The sequence below is a fragment of the Delphinus delphis genome, chromosome 1 (genome assembly GCF_949987515.2).
Source record: "Delphinus delphis chromosome 1, mDelDel1.2, whole genome shotgun sequence".
In the NCBI taxonomy this organism is placed as follows: Eukaryota; Metazoa; Chordata; class Mammalia; order Artiodactyla; family Delphinidae; genus Delphinus; species Delphinus delphis.
Window position 1 is genome coordinate 155,406,743 of NC_082683.1, and position 20,048 is coordinate 155,426,790.

The following is a 20,048-nucleotide window of genomic DNA, read 5'->3' on the forward strand; positions in this document are numbered from 1 at the left end:
GCATAGAGAAGTTGTATATTATGCATATGTGAGGTTGGCAATATGAAAAATATTCAAGCAGTATAGGGCACATCACATTATTTAACCTCAGTAAATGGTTATTCTGAAACTGTAATTTTCCAAATTAAAAAGGTTTCAGGTTGTACCCCTAGAAATTTGCACTTTGGAAACTTTTCCTGGATTAAATAGATTATTCAAAACATTTACAAGCACCCAAATCTCTGCATTCCCTGCAAGAAAGCAAAAGTGGGAAATACTTGGGGCCTAGCCATGCATTCATGACTTAGAGACATAAATTCTGCTCCTAAGTTGATTCTAAGTATTTCCATACTTAAACAGTGATGAATATTAAAAAATAAATCTCCATTTTAAGATACTCTCTTCCTCTTACAGATGGATGGATTGACTGAGAACATACATATTTTAAGTTCCTTTCTCCTTAAGTGGAAAAGATAGTATGAAAATTTAGCATTTAATAAGACCTACATGAATATAACAAAGTGATACCTCCTTTAAGGAAAATCTTGCCAGACCTACTCAGTTTCAGTACGTCCTTCAGGTACCTCTCAACTGATAATTTTCAAAAAATTTTTTTTCAAATAACTTAAATTTATTTATTTATTTTTCCAAATAATTTTCAAGTTGAAAACAACCCAATCTTTATTCTAAAGTTCCTCTCATGCTTATAATGTAAACTACTGAGGTGGTTCTGTGGGATGAGACCCTGAGTCCTTAAAGTGGACTGAGAGAGGAGATGCACCATGGGTGAGCTGCAAATGTACACTGAGATGTGAATGGTGTGCAACCTAATGTGACCTGATAGCATCTCAGTGTCCACGGTGTTTTCTCCTGTGGTCTCCAGTTTAGTGCCTGGCCCTGGAGCCCAGGATTTAAGCTGAGATTGCACACTCACTGACCTTTTGGTGCTTGTGCTGGAGATAGGCAGGTAGTCCATGACTGCGATGTACACGTATTGCTTGGCATCATCTATTACACTGTAGATGGCGTCTATGTCAAAGCTTCTGTTTTTAGGGCAAAACAGTTTGGGAGAATTCTGTGAAGACACAAAAACCAAACTTTTAGAGTATTAATTTTTGCAATCTGGGAATTTCTCTTTTTTGTTGTTATTTAAAATTTTTAAAAAATGAATCTTGGCTTTTAACCAATTTTTGCAAACCTACTTTCCAGTTCTTTATGAGATTAAGACAAATACATTTTCAGTTCTATCAAAGTTGAGGCAAGTAGAAAACAAGGTGTATGGGTCTCAAATCTGTCCTTTAAGTCAGTTTTGGGAGGGAATTCTTGTTTTCAATACGCACACCTCTTATTTTTATAAGAGTGCTCTAACTCTAAACTTAACGTGACTTTGGTATACATCCCTGTCATACATAGTTAATTTTCTCAGACATTACCATATATAGTGTATATATGCATACAGCAAGCCATTTATGCTAGAAGTTATTTCACTTGAAAGGTAATGTGGCCATAAAGATGTTCAAGATACATGGTCTAAAAATCTTGTGGTTTTTTTTTTTTTTTCCCAAATCTTTCATCGAGTGAGGAAGAGGAGTGTTGATTGTTGAGAAAGGGTCATCAGTAATTCTAGAGGAAAAACCAAGTGACTTATTAAGATGCCAAGTTCATAAGGAGAGACAGGGCCTTAAGAAAAATGAAAAAAGAGGCAAATTATACTTGAGGTATTTTTCTCATGTTGCTCAAAGTGGTTTCCATCTTACAGAAGTATGATGTTTTTAGATAAAGTTGCTATAGAAAGGGAAAGATGTACTTTGGTTTTCTCATTGGTTTTCCACTGGACAAGACTGAAAGGAGCATTTCTGTAGTTCCTGCATTACTCTGACAAGCAAGAAACCAAGTGAAGGAACACAAAAAAATCAATGGGTGCTTAGTACCAAAGCCCATATAAACAGTTTCTGGAACTGCCTGGAATGGCAGTACTGGGTCCTTCATCAAATGTTCTACCAGTAATGGTGGTCAGGGTCCCTGACAAATGTTTGGGAACAACTCCCCACACAGTGCTGGTGGGAATCCCTATCCCAGCTTAGAGAGAGGGAAGATGAAGCTCTTGGACTGGATGCCCAACTGGGGAGGAGTGTGGAACTGAGAAAGGAGCCTGTTTAAGGGCCAAACCCACCAGGCGTCCCTACTCAGAATGTTGTCTTGGCAGGTGAGTATCAGAATGAGTTTTTGATTTAAATTACTTTCCTTCTGGAATGAGGATGAGCTTTTAAGTATTAAAAAAAAAAAACCCTAACGCTAAAAGAGAGAAATAAACCACAACAAAAAAGCCCAAAACAAAACAATAAAAAATAAATTAAAAAACAAACAAACAAAAGCCAATGCTCATCCTACACTTCTTCCCCAGCACACACATATGCAGATACCCCATCTGTCACCAAGATAGATGGCTTGGGCTTCTGCAGTGTCTCTCATGTTGTCCCTGCCTCTTACTCCAGATTGCTGTTTCCCTCATTCAGGCACTGGTGCTGTTTGCTGGGGCTTTTATATGTCTTCTGAACTCATTTCCTTGTCTTCTCGATGCTTAAAAGACAAACAAACAAACATGTGTCACTCTCAGGACTCCTGGTTTCTTGGAATCCCGTCTGATCTCATTGGGAGGGATGGATCCATGTATCCTCTGAGTTTTGGCCCTCCCATTTCTCTGTCTCCTTCATTTACTGGCTACCATGCCTTCTGTGCCCCAAAATAAAATAATCGTCAGCCCATGGCTATGTTCTCATCTTGTCTGCCTCTGTGTATTTGCTCCTGCCAGCCCCTCCGGCTGATGTGTTTTCCTGTCTCTGCCTATCAGAGTCCTATACATTCTCAAAGTTCTAGCTCATATACTATCTCCTCATGAAACTTTTTAATATTGTCACCTAGAGGCTACTTCTCCTTTTCTGTCCTCCCATAATATGATTTATTTGTTATATTGTTTAGTGTATTCCAACTTATAATTACTCACACTTGTCTCATGTCCTTGCTTGGACTGATATACCTTGATTTTAGGAATTGCATTTTACTCATTTTTCTATCTCCATTAATAAATTAAATATTCAAATTCATTAATTTCCTCAGCCTATTGGGTCTGCTTTAAACGTAAGGTAGATAGCTAGTGGGAAGCAGCCGCATAGCACAGGGAGATCAGCTCGGTGCTTTGTGACCGCCTGGAGGGGTGGGATAAGGAGGGTGGGAGGGAGGGAGACGCAAGCGGGAAGAGATATGGGAACATATGTATATATATAACTGATTCATTTTGTTGTGAAGCTGAAACTAACATACCATTGTAAAGCAATTATACTCCAATAAAGATGTTAAAAAAATAAATAAATAAAAATAAAAAAAATAAACATTCTTTAGGTTTAACATGAAGAATCTAAGGATCTTAGCTCTAGACAGGAGCCTAGGTCAACTCTGAAATGTGTCCAAATGCCCATGTTTTTGCTTCAGTTAGGAATTTCCTGAATTTCCTTGCATGTTCCCAAAACTGGATTTTGGTTTCAGGGAGGAACAAATTTAGACACAGAGTTGCTGGTCTCTTTACATTTGCTATTTTCTAATAAGTTTGGATACTGTGCCTTTGGTGATAGAGCATTTATATGCTCGTGATGTGCCAGGTTCCAGCATTTATAACCTGTAGCATGCTAGGCATGTCCCTTACACTTCCTGAGCCTCTGTTTCCAATGAGATAAGAACAGTAACAAATCTTTCACACTGGTTTGCCTTGTGGCTTAAATAAGAGAATGGCCTACTCCTGGCTGGGTCTGCTCCTCTTCTGTACTTGCTTTCATTCATTCATCAAATATTACTAAGTACCTGCCACGCACCTAGGTCTAGTCTAGGCACTTGGCATACATCAGTGATCAACATAAGATTCCTGCTTTGTGCAGCGTCATTCCAGCACATGCTACATTGTACTGCATTCGTCTGTGTGATTCTCCACCAGCTTGTGAACTGCTTGGTTGCATGTCTCTGGCACCTTGTGCCATGCCATACTTAACACATATTATACGCTCAATAAATATTTGTGGAATGAATGTGAAAGTGCTTCTTAAATTAGTAAGTGTTGGAGGCTTGTATGACCCCCAACCTCTACTCCTAGCTGGAGTTGCTTCACTCTAGGTATTTCCATCCATGTGTGAATAGACCTTTATTTGTACATACCTTTTTCTTTCCTATGTTCCCATTGCCAGCCCAATGCCTAGAGCATGGCAGATGCTTCATGTGTTTATTAAGGAAATGCATGACTATTTGTATGAGTACCTCTGCCCCTGCGGTCATGGTAGTACTTGACTGTGTCCTCTGATTTGTCAGAGGAAATTAACTAGTTCTGATTGTTTAATTACAGAGAAGGCTGTTAACTTCCCTTTTTATCATTCCTGAATTAATTTTCTGAGCCTTGCACTGTGTACTCCTTTATTCCATAGCAAAATATAAGGAGAAGGAAAATACAGATCCTTTTCTTTATTTCAGCTCTGTGATGATCTTTTACCAATCAAGTGCTCTTGAGGCATCTTGATAATAAGTAATCTATGTTTCTTTCTTACATCTATAAATGCCTTATATTTGCATGTACCTTGTTTTGCATATTCATTAAACACTTGCTTTAGTAGGGTTTTGATTTATTTCATAACAGTTTCCTGGTTTTTTTAAATAATTCATACTCCATTCCCAGAATATATATGTTAAAATGTAATTAAACATGAAAAGACAACCCACAGAATGGGAGAAAATATTTGCAAATCAAGTACATTCTTGTATCTAGAATGTATAAAAAACTCTTACAACTCAATAACAAAAAAACAAGTAATCTAATTGAAAAATGGGCAGAGGATTTGACAGACAGTTCTCTAAAAAGATATACAAATGGACAGTAAGTGTATTAAGATATACAAATGGCCAGTAAGTGCATTAAAATATGTAAATCAAAATCATAAGACAAATTTCACACCCGCCAGGAAGGTTAAAATAAAACAGAAAATAGCAGGTGTTGGCAAAGATGTGGAGAAACTGAAACCCTCATTTATTGCTGATGGAATAGTAAAATGGTGCAGCCAATTTGGAAAAGTTTGTCAATGCCTCAGAATGTTTAACATAGAGTTACCACAGTACCCAGCAATTTCACTCCTAAGCATAAACCCAAAAGAACTGAAAATGGATATTCAAATAAATATTTGTACATGAAGGTTCATAGGAGTACTATTCACAATAGCCAAAAGGTAAAAACACTCAAATGTCCATCAGCTGATGGACAGATAAACAAAATGTGATATATCCATACAGTGGAATATTATTTGGCCATAAAAAGGGAAAAGTACTGAGTCTTGCACTTCAAAAACATTATACTAAGTGAAAGAAGTCAGTTACAAAAGACTGCATGTTGTATTACTTCATGTATATGAAGTGTCTAGAAAAAGGCAAATCCTTAGACACAGAAAGTAGATTAGTGGTTTCTAAGGGCTGAGAGAAGGGGAAAATGGAGAGTGACTACTAATGCTTTTTCCTTTGTGGTGATGAAAATATTCTAAAATTAGAAGGTGGAGAAGGTGGAGAAGGTAAAACTCTGTGACTATACTAAAACCCACTGAGTTTTATACTTTAAAAGGATGAATTTTATGGTAGTAAGTTATATATCAATAAATCTATTAAAATGTAATTAAAATATATAGCAGAGATTATAAAGGGGTATTTAATTATATTTTTCAGAGTAGCACCAAGTTCTATTCAATGCCTGCCCTCACTCACTAAATAAATCTCAGTTTAATGATTGATGGATGAATGAACTAAACAATAAACAACAAGAAATGAAATCTGTCTAGCACCCAAATTGATAAAAACAGACCTTGAACTAACTAGTCTTTATCTTGGAAATCAAATGCATAATCTCAAGAGCTCTAAAAAGAACTCCACCAAATAGGACAAAAACTCAGCCTATTGTTCCTATCTTCTGATTTCAATGGGGAATGTAAGAAAATTAGAATGATCTGGCCCCAAGTTATTAGAAATCACATACTTAAATCTAACCAAGTGTCTCTTTGTGTTCCATGAGAAAATTAGAAATAATTCATATCTATATCATAACTTAAAATTTATATTTAACCATGCTAAGTTATTATCACCTAAAATCTAATTTTGGTAATGATAATTCTTAAGGCCTTCAAATATATATATTTTGTGTGTTAATTTAGTCGGGACTGTCAGCTTATAAAAATATAATATACTATTTTAAGATATTTTACAACAAATATTTTGAACTTAAATAAATTTGTCTTGGCATTTGTTAGGCACATATACTCAGAAAACTATATGTATCCTGGAACTTCTTATTGATATTACTACTAGTAGAAACAATCTAACATTTATTGCTGCTTTAGGGAGGCTTGAGGGAGGTACCGGGAATAACAATAATGAAGAAAGTACAGTATGTAACCTTCAGAGCCTGATAAAATAGTGGGAGAGATAATAAATAAATAGTTACAAAAATGTGATAAATGCTATAAAAGAAGCGATATCAAGGAGCTCTAAGTAAATGACACCAATTCCAATATTGGGAATATTGACTTTTATTTATCTTATACCTGTAAGATTTTATACCTCTGTAAAAATGGTGTTCAATTAATTTCTGTTGAACTGAAATTCAAAGGTAGGCTTGAGATATTAATAAGAAATGGAAAATAAAATAATTTAAATTAATAAAATAAATAAAAATAGAAAACAAAGGTGCTGTATGGTTTAAAAGACTATACTTGAAGGACTGTTAAAAAAGCTCAACTTATTTTGTGGCAAACCATTTAATAAAAATCAGTTTATAAATTTGCCCTGGAATACAGCAAAGCCCTTGCATTTTCATACATTTTATTAAAGGCTTGGGCCCTCTCTCTGAAGCAGAGATGTTAACTTTGGGATCAACAAAGGAGGACTCCCCCACTTTTTTAAGGGTCAGAATTTAAATTTATGCAACAATGACATTCACTTATCTCTAAGATTCAAACTGTAAATTCAAAATCCAGCAACTATCTGAAATTTGCTTATAATTCATCTATTTCTTGCTGCTTCAATCTGTTCTACTGGACTCCTGGGGTGTGATGTTACCATATGGATTAGTGGTTCCTTGGCAAATTTCTTATTGCAACTAATCTACAAATTGAGAATAATATCTGGTTTTCTTGTCTTATAGGGTTGTCTTGAGAGGAAATAAAATTGAATATATGCATTTTATTAGTAAAATGCCCTATATGATATGCTACATGCTACTGTATTATTGACCTCCACACATACCAAAAAAAGGGTTTTTTTTTTAGTTCTACTTGATGAAAATCTTTCATAGTCTATTTTATATTATTCACACTTATGTGAATTTGTTTAAGACAAGCAACTTCAATTTTCTCTCCACTGCTAGATTTCTAAATTTTCAAAATGTGCTTTCATTTAAATAGGCAAAAAGGCTACTATCACTCTTCCATGAAACGCTCTTCAGTGACATGAAAGTTGTTGGCATAGAAGCACAGCTTGACAGTGGAGAAACAGCTATATTAAATTGGGAGCATGGTTTAGAGAAGTTTACCTGAGCATCAGGATCATTCAGAAGCCTGATTCAAATCAAAATTCTAAGGTCTCACCCAGGTCCAGTGGATCAGATCCTGGTGAGGATGGGGGGACTGTAAGTTTGCATTTTAAACAGGTTGCCCCTCTGGTTCTTAGATACTTTAAAGTTTGAGGACCAGAACTGTAGGTCCAGATATTTACATTGCCCACTCTCAGCAACACTGGGGATAACTGTGGTGTGTGGGCAGAGGGGGATGGTTTTCAAGTGTAATCAGAGGCCTGGAAACAGTGCCCTGCCCTTTTGGATGGGCCTCTTGCCCTCCAGCCCCAATCAAATACAATAGTTCTGCTTTTGTCTGTTTTACACACTGGGGTTCCCTCAGATTTGTTTATCAGAGGGTTCTACTGCTAAGATCAAGTCTGAAAATCATTGATGAAAGGCATCAAAAATAGCGTCTGGTATCAGAAGACCTGGGCACTTGTGTTTCTCTTGGCACCTGCCATCTGACAGTCTTTGTGCTAGTAGATAAACTTCAATATCTTCATTTGTAACACAGTCATAATCCTGGGTCTACCTTAAGGGGTGACTGGGGGGGGATCAAATCAGATAATGCAAAGTATCTGAAACTAGGAATGATTATTCACATGTATTGTTATTATAACTAGGGACAGCATATGATTGAGTATAAGAATGGATATATTTTAACTCTTCAAGGGATGTGTTGAACTGATCTGTCAAATTCATTTTTGCCCAACACAAGATCACACTTGAACATTGCAACATAATAAAGGGCCTTTGGAGGAAGGAGGGAGGAGGAGAAGAGGGCAAAACTCACCGACACAAATGCTTGAGATTTGGTTTCATTCAACTGAAGCTGCAATTTCTTTTCATTGTCATAGATCCCATAGAGCCTCTTGGACCAGGTCTGAGGTACTCTGCTCTTGAATTTTAATGAACTATATAAAGCGAATATCCTTTGTAAATCTAGGACCAGACAGCTGCAGTTGTAGAAGATGACACCAAGTTCTTTCATCTGTGAAAGTAAAACGAAAGCATCAATGCCATGTACATGTGATGGTGTTACTCTCAGAGAAAAAAATGTAGTATTCTCAGAGAAAAGACTGCAATAATAGCAATAGCGATATTTTCTTCTTGCAATTGTTATACTCTAACAACTATATATATACACTGTATCTGTAAGTATGTAGATACAGTCACATTATGGTATACAGAAATGATGCATCATTAAAATGCTTAAATATTTAAGGAAAACTTTTGCTGGAGTTTTGCATTTGAGCTCTTATGGATAATTTTTCCATATTCACCTACACTTTTTATATCAGCTCTTCAGATTGTTTTCTTCAACATTAAATTTTTTGGTATGAATCCTTAGATCGTGCAGCAATATAAAGATTGACTTTTAGTTGCAACATAACAGAATGTTTTAGATCATGGATTCTGGAATCAGATTGCCTGAAATTAGGTTCCAACTCTACAAATTTCTACTGTGTGACTTTGTGTGACTTTTTTTAAAAAATAAATTTATTTTTGGCTGCACTGGGTCTTTGTTGTTGTGTGCAGGCTTTCTCTAGTTGTGGCAAGCGAGGGCTACTCTTCGTTGTGGTGTGCGGGCTTCTCATTGTGGTGGCTTCTCTTGTTATGAAGCATGGGCTCTAGGGCACAGGCTCAGTAGTTGTGGTGCATGGGCTTAGTTGCTCTGCGGCATGTGGGATCTTCCCGGACTAGGGCTTGAACCTGTGTCCCCTGCATCGGCAGGCGGATTCTTAACCACTGCGCCAAGAGGGAAGCCCTGTGTGACTTTTAAGATACTTAATCTCTGGGCATCATTTTCTTCTTCCATAAAAAGGAGACAATAGTATTTATTTCATACAATTGCTATGATGCATAACACGGTTAATATATTTTATGGGCTTAGAATAGTGCCTATCACATCGTAACCATTTAAAATATATTAGCAATTATTATTCTTATTAACATTGCACAAGCCTCAAGAGTAAGAGACCAATAGAATCTTGCAACAAAGATATCATAGAGATTATTTTGTCCACCTCCCTCGATGCACAGATGAGGAAAGTAAATCTTACACAGGTAAGCAAAAATATATCCCCCCGAGTGAGAGATCTAGTCAGGAGTAGATTCAGAATTTGATGCAGGTTTTCTCACCCTTGATCAAATACACCCAGGAACGTAGCAGCACTGGCTTCAAGTCTATTATCACTTTGAAAAATTATAGATGATTTCTGATTTAGTCAATGAAAGTGAAAAAGTGAAATTTTGGTCTTAACAGCATAAATACACATGCCTCATGGTCTGAACACCCAGTGAGGGGTTTGTCAGGGACACCTTGGAAGGTGTTTAACTTCATTCCTTTCCTCCACCCCCCTACTCAATACTCTTCTCAGGATTATAGGAGAGGTCACCAGCTGTGTAGGGGCCCATCTCTCCTTTCCTATTAGGACTCCCTAATACAGTGCATCATGGAGATCTTTTCACATTCATCTATACCTGGCTGGCATCATTTTAGCAGCTCCACAGCGACCACAGAATAGATGGACACAAGTTATTTAACCTGCTGATGGACTTGTCCTTATTTTTCCTCTAATACAAAATATAAAGCAACGAGCACCCTTGTACACACATCTCTGTGCGCCTGTACAAGGATTGCTTTAGTACAGATTTCTAGAATTGAATGGACACAAACATTAAGGACAATTAAGAAAGGTTAAGAAAGTGGGAGGAACTAGAGTGGGGAGGGCATATCAGGTATGTGCAAAGGCACTGAGGTCAGTGGGATAGAATCAGAGTTGTGCAGCTGAAGCTGAGGGAGATAAGGGAGAATGTGTATGTGTATGTGAGTGGGTAAATAATTTGATGGCAGGGGGTAAAACTGGTGGGACAGGTGTGTCAGATTCCCAGAGGCCTCTGTGCTGGGATGGGCAGTTTGGCATTTATGCCAAAGGACATGGGGAGGGAGGTGGTGAGGTAGAGGGGGTGTGGACAGGCTATGAACTGGAAAGGTCCCTTTGCCTGGCTGTGGAGAAAGGATGAGGGAGTTGGAGGCAGGGTCTTCAACACCCAGGCCTTAACAGTGGCAAGGGGAGAGACTTACACATACTTATGTGTTTTCTAATCTCAGGGATTTTCAAAAACTGTGTAGCATAACTGCTAATAATTGCTAATCCCATTCCAGGTTGAGATGGGGCCCACCTTGCTGTTTTCACAGTCTCTGCTGATAGAATCTCAGGAATAGTAGGCTCTGCATTTGACCTTCACACTTCTGTGCCTTTTCCCAGATTGAGTCAATGCTGCCACATTATCTTCTCCAAGGAAGCCTTGATCATTTCAGGGTTTTCAACTTTGTATCAGTTTAGCTTTATAAATAGGCTCTTTGTCTGGTGGTGGCAGTGGGGGCAGCAGAGCTGAGACTCAGGTTGCCACATAAGTAAGCAGCTGCCCCTCCCAGACACGCTTCCTTGCCTGCCAGACACAGGCAAGGTTAGTGCATGTCCAGGGGGCTGGCCTGGCTTGGGGCCATCCTCAGGAAAAAAGGGACAAACAACAATGACCTGAGGCCAAAGATGTGGATTGAACTCTAGGATCTTTCACCAACCAGATTATAGGGTCTCGGGCAAGTCATCCAATTCTGAGTCCTTTTTTTCCTTTTCTGAACAATGAAGGGGTTGGGCTTATAAAGTCTACAGGGGTCTTCCAGCCTTGCCATCTATGGCTTTGGGACATCAATTTCCTGCCCACCATGCATTCCCTTCTCCCTGCCCAACCTGCCTCTCAATACTGACCAGAGACTTCTGTTTGTGTGTCAAGATCAGCTCCTTCTGGCTCCTGCCTGAATGTGGCTGGCGACCCTCCCAGGTTTTAAAGTCAGATGAGGCAGATTTGCATCTTGGTTCTGCAGCTTACTTGTTGACTAGCCTTGGGTAAATTACTTAACCCTTAAATTCTAGTTTATTGTTCGATGAGGATAATATCTATCTACAAGTTTTGCTGTTAGAATTTAATAATAATCCTAATTTTAATAGCTAGTATTGACTGAGGGCTCACTTGTTGTGGGTACTGTGTTGAATAGTGTCCCCTCGTCCCATTCATTTCTACACAGAACCTGTGAATGTGACTTTATTAGGAAATATGGTGTCTGCAGATGCAATCAAGATGAAATCACACTGAATTATGGTAGGCCCTAAATCTAATATGACTGGCATCCTTATAAGAAAAGGAAAATTTGGACACTGTGCCACATACACACAGGGGAGGTGAACATACGAACATAGGCACTGGAATGATGCATCAGCAAGCCAATGTGCCAAGGATTGCTGGCCACTACCAGAGGTTAGGAGGACAGGAAACATTCTCCATTAGCACCTTCAGAGACCTGTGAGAGAAAAGGTCCTGCTCTTTTAAGCCACCAAGTTTGTGGTTTAGAAGCCCTAGGAAACTGGTGCAGTGTGCCTTTCACCTTGATAGTAGATATAATGGTATTTATTCCTTCCACTTTATATAGAAGGAAACTGAGGTTTGGATGGTTGTTTGCTAAATGATACAGCTAAGATTTGAGTTTTGGTCTAACTTCAAAGCCTGTGTGCTTGGTCCCTTATGCTATACTGACCTTAGCACATGGCTAGTAAGCAACCCATGGGTCTACTGCTGTTAATTCTATGAAGCCTTTTCTGGCCATGTTTCCTGTTTTGTCTAGTACCGTACTTGCACATATTTCTGATGTGGCACATTTTTACGCGGTATTATCGTTTTAAAACATATTTTGTGTCTGTTTCCCCTAAGTGACTCTACAGTCTCTGAAGGCATCAAGTTCATATTTCTATTTCCAGTGCTGGGCTATAGTGCTTGCTTGGAAAATGTTTAACAAACGAATACCTGGCCTTCAAGATGAATTTATGGTGGTCAGAGATGAAAACAAGCTTCCTTCTCAACCCAGAAGCCCTGGTTCTGGGTCAGCCTGAGGGCCTCTGATACTGAGCACCCAAATCTAACAAGAACCTCTCTTCTGGTGCCAAGGGTCCTGGAGCAGCAAACCTGGACATGGACACATAAAACCTGTGGCCGTGCTGGCCCCAGAGATCCACCTGGAATACTTTCACAAGCACGGTGCTCAATGATGGCATCAATGACAGTTCTTGTATTGGTCAATGAGCCAACTGTCCTCTAACCATGTTTCCTGCACCTACCAACAATGGGGTACAGAACCTGACACAGTCTTTTGAGTGGAAACTGCCTTATCCACAGCTCTATCCAAGCCCAGTAGAGCCAGAGGCAGAATGCCATGAAAGTACAAATCCAGGGAATCATTTGATTTTTGTGACCAAAAGTTGAACTCGGTGGCCATGACTGGCTTTCAGTATGTTTGGATCTCTTTGGTATCCTTTGTTTTTCCACATCAGACCTTTAGAGATTTCAGGTTACTTGCAACACATGGCAAACAAGTATGTTTGGAGTCTTCTGTTCAAAGGCTGGACAAGAATACGGTGCTCTCCTGTGTACCTCTTTCCTTGGGAACAGCTGTCCCCTAGTCTCCACACGGGGGTTACATCATCTCTGCTGTCATTGGGGAACAAAGCCACTGCCCCCTGTCATTCTCTACTGACTCTTTCCTAATACACAGAATAATGTTAAGTGAAGTACTCACTACACTAGTGCAAGCTCCCCATACCTAGTAAGAAAGCAACCACTCTGCAATACGGTATGGCGTGAATAATCTGGGTAAGTGTTAATGTGAAATTTGAAATCTAGAAGGGTGCCAGGGTAGCAGCTCTGAAAGCTTTCCCCTGCAGAGGAACAGGGGAGAGAGAGAGAGACCTCTCCATATGACCTAACAAGACGCAGGAAGTCATCTCCCAGAACAGGCTCTGAAGACAGACTAACTCCGCCAAGGGCAAGGTACTTAATCTGTTTGCTTCCTTTATCTGTAAATGGGTATTTATCATAGAATTGCTACAAAGAATAGATGAAAACATGTATGTAAGACATTTAGCTCAGTGCCTGGCTCAAACAGTGTTAGCTTGAGCTATACCAAGGTCCACCTTTCTTCTCTGCCTGCTGAGGATGCTTCTACTACATCCTTTGTTTGAATCAGGAACAGATATGGCAGAATTCTTTATCCGTGAACGATTTTACTTTAACTACCAACAGATTCCACACACTCAGTCAAGTGTGAGGGCATAAAATTCATTCCTCAGAGACTGTTTGTGGCTAGGTTGAGTTGGTGCCGGAATGGTCACATGCCGGGTTCTGAGGCTGCAGCAGGGAATAAGTCAGACCCGGTTCCTGCCCTTGGGGGCTCAGAGCATGGACCATAGCAGGGGATACAGACAGAAACCATAAAGTTACATGTTAAGGTTTGTTATGTTAACAGTACACGTTTTAAGGTAGATGTTCTAATTCCCATTTTAGAGTTAAGAGCACTGAGGCCATGGTCACCAATCTTGCCCAAGGTAACTGCAAATACGTAGCAGAGCTTATCTCTGAACTCTGTCTGTTTTGTCTCCTTAGTCTGTTTTTTTCACGGCTTCACCTGCCTTAGGCTGTCTGTACCCCTATGTCCTTGAGGGAAGTTTCCTCAGCACTTTCTACCATACTAAAAGAATATCTAAAAAGGGGTTCACTTTATTAACCTCAAGACACTTCTATCAAACTGAGTGGCTGGAGCTAAAAGGCAGGAGATCACCAACTAAGGGTGTTTCTAACCATACACATGAATACTTGAACAAGATCTGATTTCTGACAAAGGCACAGAAGGAGGATGGCAAGAGACTGTCATTGAAATAGATTGTGTTTAGGTCACATTAGACTTGGATCCTTACTGAAGTCAGTGTTGCTCTCCAGACTCAATCCAATTCATTCCACAGAATATGCCAGGAAGCTTAGCTGGATTCTCCTGGGAAATCCAGGAAGGTGAAAACGGATGTTTCATAAAAGCTGAATGAGGGCAAATCGTTTGTAAGTGTTTGGGCTTAGGGACCAGATTGAGTTGTATTAACATTATGCCTCTTCAACTCATGAGCTGTATGACTTTGGCCTAGCTCTTCAACTTCTTAACACCGCTGAGAATGATAAATAGCCCTTGACGCCCGGAAGCTGGTACGGGACTGTCAGCTTGGCCTTGATATTTCTAAGAACTCACCTGGCATTCAAGCTATGCCCTGGTTATCTCCTGTTAAACATGAACTCTCTCACAGAACACTGGCATCAGACCAGGCCACTCTGTTGACTGTCCAGGATGAAGTTGAGACAAAAAAAAAAAAGACGTCTCTGTAATCGTGTGTGAACACAGACAAAACATGAGCATTGTCCAAGCCACAGAAATGACCAAAGACCCCCCATCCTGGCTAATATGGGTGACTGCTGCTTCTTTACCAATCACAGTTTTAGCCTTGCTTCATCCCCCTCCCATACAGATGACTTATTATTTTTTTAAAAAATTTTAATCACATTGCATTTAAAAAATTATTTATTTATTTACTTTTGGCTGCATCACGTCTTAGTTGCGTCACACAGGCTCCTTCATTGTGGCGCACGGGCTTCTCTCTAGTTGTGGCGCGTGGGCTCAGTAGCCCTGCGGCATGTGGGATCTTAGTTCCCCTGATCAGGGATCAAACCCGCGTCCCCTACATTGAAAAGCAGATTCTTAACCACTGGACCACCAGGGAAGTTCCCAGATAGCTTATTAAAACACCCAATCACAAAGTTGCCCTGCTCCTGATAGCACCCAATCCTGAGCAAAGCCCTTGATTACTTATACACTCCCCAACAGAACCTTGCACAAAGTCCGAACCCCATAAGGCCTTCCTAAAACCAGCTTCCTTACATCCTGCAGGTGGCCACAGTGTCACTCTTCCTCCTTGTTACGAGCAACTTGCTCATCTCGAGCATGCAGGCTGGCTTTTGGCTTGAGGGCAATGACACCTCCTTATCCCCAGAACATTCACATCACACGGTTGTGAGTGCAGTAAGCAGACAAGTTAGTGCAGGAAGCACAGTGACCAGCACTCAATGTGTGTTGTCTGCTGCTCTTCTATCCTAAGTCACACTGTAGAGGGAGTACTAGGTAGTCAACACGGTTCCAGTTGAAACAGGAAGTGGCCTAGGCAGCAAAGCAGGAAGCATTTAGGGGGAATGAACGAATGAAGGCAATAATGGCTCTGTGTAAAGGCATACAGAAAGGCTGCATTTGGGGAAGAGACTTCGCCCATTAAAACCTAAGGCCAAGTGGTGCTCCTGAAACATTTTCCATGTTTCTCTGTCTTCCAGTTGCTGAATCTGTTATGTATCTTGTGTTGGAATGCATACCATCACACATTTTAATCTGGAAATCTGATGAACCAATTCTTTAAAAGCTAATGGAAAATCTGGAAGCAATAAAATAAGCAGGTTTATTTTAATGACACCATAATTATGAATGATGTTTGTCCCTTTAGGTATGATCAGATAGGGGGAAACATATTTATAAACATTCTCAGCATTTATCATCCCCAGGGCTCCCCTTATGTACCATTTATCATCATCAACATGCAAGTGGTCACTTTACTTAGATTTTCTCCAGCAACAAATATTCCCAATGACCATATTCTAAACAAAGATTTAGTGTTCCTTTCCCCCTGTTGTGTAAGCTGCTTTTTGTGACCTTTTATCTGCAATCTCTGACATCATTCTGCTGTGACTACATTACAGCTTTAGAATCGAAAGGCAATGGAAGAAGCCAAGCTTTGCCCTCTAGAGATGTAAAGAGAATTTTACTTCCTCTCTGTATCATTCTCCCAATCTTAGAATGACTCAAAACCATTTCTAAATATACATATTTGGTTTAGGCTGGTATCAAGTGAAGATGGAAAAAAAAAAGAAATTGGCTTTTGTTTTTTCAACCAGAGCAAAAATTTTCTGAAGTGTTGGGTTTGAGACAATCCAGCAGATACTATAACTTACTGCTTAGGGAGAAATAACAACAGAGGTAGTACTAGTTTACTATAGTGCTTGCTGTGCACCAGACACTGTTCTAAATGCTTTACAAGTCTGTGTTCATTTAAACCTCACAATAACCCATTGCATGGGTAAGGAAACTAAGGTATGGAGAGACTAAGGGACTTTTCCAAACACACAGCTAGCGAGCAGGGAAGCTGAAAGATTAGTTTAATATTTCATCTTCGGGAAGAATTACAAAGAGGAACTAGAAGTTCCCCTGGGTGAGGGTTAAGTCCTACTGTTTATATGCATGTCCTCTTTTTTTCTGCCCTGGAATTTCTGTTTATATTAGCAGTCTCCATTTCAAAGCAAAATAAGAATCAGGGGAAATGTAATTATACCAAAAGAACATTTTTCTTTATTTTCTCAAAATTAGTGGAAGGGAGTTATGAAAGGAAATGCAGTGAGAGAAGAAAAGAAACCCCTTCTACTCAGGACATGAGAGGCAGCATGAAGGGAGACAGGCTTGGTTTCGTGGGTTTTACTGGTGATGCAGAAGCCAAAGCAGGCATCTGATGGATGCTCTTGTCAGCAGAATAAGGGGAGGCATTAGCATTGTTCTTTGCTGTAACTCAGAATAATTAATTCAGATTAGCCTAACCACAGCTCAATCTATCATTTATGGATGTCTGGTTTGTTGTTTTCATGGTTTTATAGAAATGTGAACAAGTATTTCTTTAATTTTCTTGACAAAGACGAACTTGCAACTGTAAGCAACTCCCATGCATCCAGTTAGCTGCTGATTTATATTCTGAGTTACTGCAGGAAACTTAATCACTAGGAGCTCTAACTTGATTTTGTTTCTGCCCTCAAGGTGAAATTTTTGTTACTAGGGATGGAAAATAAAGAATTGAATCTCAGAAGCTCAAAGACAGCCTCCTGCCCAGAAATGTGCTCTCTAGCCCCTTCACTTCCACAGTGGGTGGTCTATACCACTTAACTTCCTGATGTCTTATTTTCTTTGTTACCAAGTGGGAATAAAAATGCTTGCCAGAAGGAACGTGACTAATTGAAAAAAGGAGAATGTAAGATCCTTAGAGAACAGCTAGTTCAACCTTATTTCAAAATTAAGGAAACTGAGCTCCCCAAAGGGGAAGTGACTTGCAAGATCACAGAATAATGTCCGGTGATTCCAGTCCTGGCTCTTTTGCCCAATAATGCTGTGTAGATACCTCACAGTGTTCCTTCATAGTGTGGATGAAGAATGTTGCCTGCCATATAAGTAGACAAAGGATGTTACTTTCCAAAGTACCACTCTTCACTTGTCATCTTTGACTTTTGGCTGTAAGGAACTCACAAATCAATTTCTTGCCTGCAATCACCCCAGACTGTTCACCCAGAGGGCTTTCAGGATGGAGAAAAATAGGATACTGGCCCTAGATAAGGTGCATATCAAAGGAATGATTTCAATGAGCCCAGACTCTTGCATCTTCTCATACTAGAAAGGTGCTAAATTCATTAACTTGAAATGTTTGTTTTTTCTTTAGTTAGCAGAAATCTTTTCATGTTCAACTACCTGGTTTGTTTTTGCAAAACTCCTATATATCCTGGCTCCTCCGTTACTTCTCAGAGCTATCTGAAAGCCTGTCTCCCAGGCTTAAATCTTCAGTATGTCCATCTGACAAAACATATTTCTCAACTTCTAGGTTGTGCATTTTTTGTCAGTTGACAGTAGAATGAATGAGGGTGTTGCTTTTTCTTTTCCCCTCCTTCACTCACTTCCTTCCCTCCCTGCCTTCCTTCCTTCCATCAGTGCTTCATCTTTTATAAGTACCATTATTCCTTTGGCATCTTTGACTTTTGGCTGTAAGGAATTCATACATCGATTTCTTGGCTAGTCAAAGGAAAATCAATAGATAAAACAGTGAGCAGAGAATGTTAATGGGAGGAATTTTATTTTATTTTATTTATTTATTTTAACATCTTTATTGGAGTATAATTGCTTTACAATGGTGTGTTAGTTTCTGCTTTATAACAAAGTGAATCAGTTATACATACACATATGTTCAATGGGAGGAATTTTAAAAGAATGGGGCTGAGAGTAGAAGGGGATGAAACAAATTGGAAACACATTTCAGTTATTTTTTGGACTACTTTAATTTTATCCTGCTTCTTTAGAAGAGTTGAAAATGATTCCAAAATGTTACTACAGCTTCTCCTATCATTCCTGTTTAATCTCTTGTCTTCTAAATGAGCAGTGAGGAAGCTGAGATCATGCCACTTTCAGTTCATTGCATTTGATCCCCTTTTCAAACCCTCCAAGGATCTACTCTCTTTTGACAAAATGTTGGGCCAGACCTGAGTGACTGTATCTACCTTTCAGGCTTGTACAATAAACACCTGGCCCATGTATGTACCAGGATATTAATATCAATGTGAATTGCACCCATTTGCCCCCTTCTTATTCATGCAAAGATGAAATACTTAAGGAAATTGGAGAGAAAATCTTTTCTAAAAAAAAAACCCACCAAATGTATAAATCTCATGCTACTCTTCTTCGCAGCCAAGTCATCCAATTGTGGGAAGAAGGGGCAAGTGGATAGAACTTAGTGGGTTTTCATTTGTATATTATAATTTAACAAACTCTTTTAGTATTCAGGGTCTGCTTTGAGACCTTGAAGTACAGAAAAGCTCTGAAATTTTTCAAAACAAAGGATCCCCTTCTTGTTCCAGAGAAATGCTTTGCCCTCTGTCTGGTCCCTTCCTCCTGATTCATTCCTTGGTAGCTTGGAGCAGAGGTTCCCAGGTTTCCCCCATCAGTGATTCCTTCATGGGCAGCACTGTGACACTTTTCTGACACCACAGTGGTGGAACAACGAGGGCGGGAGGCTACCTAGCTTTTAAAATGAAATGTTACACCTATACTCGCAGCCCCGTTGGTTCTCATCTCCTCCCTGTCCGTGTAGCTCTAGAATCATCTCAGAATGGTGAAAAGACACAGTTCTCCTCTGGTCTGGGCCACCACTGGGCTGGCTGTCAACCCTGAGTGCAATGGCCATCCAGTCAGGGTGATTATCTGCTTTAGAGGGTACAGCAAGGACCCAGGCTCAAATTCTAGTTCACACAACCTTCTCCAGTATGACTCTGGGCAAGTTCCTTAACCTTTTGTGTCGGTAGCAGACCAGTTCCTTAATCTCTCTGTCAAGAAGGGATGATAATAATGCTCATAGGGTTGTTGCAATGATTAAATAAACATTTAGAATCTGCTTAGGACAGTGTCCCCCACGAAGAATAACAAGTGTTTGCTGTTATTATTATTATCCAATTTTATGCACACTTCTGACACACCTACACTCTTCAGAGAAGGTTCCAGGCCATGAAGTGACCTGCTGCACTTTACATAGGAACATTATGAATGCACTTGCCCAGCTCTGCCGTGGTGTGTGGCTCAGGCAGATTTCCCTCGCTCCCTTCCTTACTGTCAGCAGGAATTGTATTGAAAAGGGTAACTTCCATCTTCTTTCTACCACCTGCTCCC

General features: G+C 39.6%; 1 protein-coding gene across 1 annotated transcript in view; it reads right to left on the reverse strand.

Moving 5' to 3' along the window:
- Positions 1 to 20,048, reverse strand: part of PLD5 (phospholipase D family member 5) — a 493,927-nt gene that overhangs the window by 22,338 nt on the left and 451,541 nt on the right. The window contains exons 6-7 of the mRNA XM_060010723.1: positions 8,400 to 8,597; positions 918 to 1,054 (exon numbers count right to left, since the gene is read on the reverse strand). Of these exons, the coding sequence (XP_059866706.1) occupies positions 918 to 1,054; positions 8,400 to 8,597 (335 nt within the window). The remainder of the gene's footprint in view (positions 1 to 917; positions 1,055 to 8,399; positions 8,598 to 20,048) is intronic.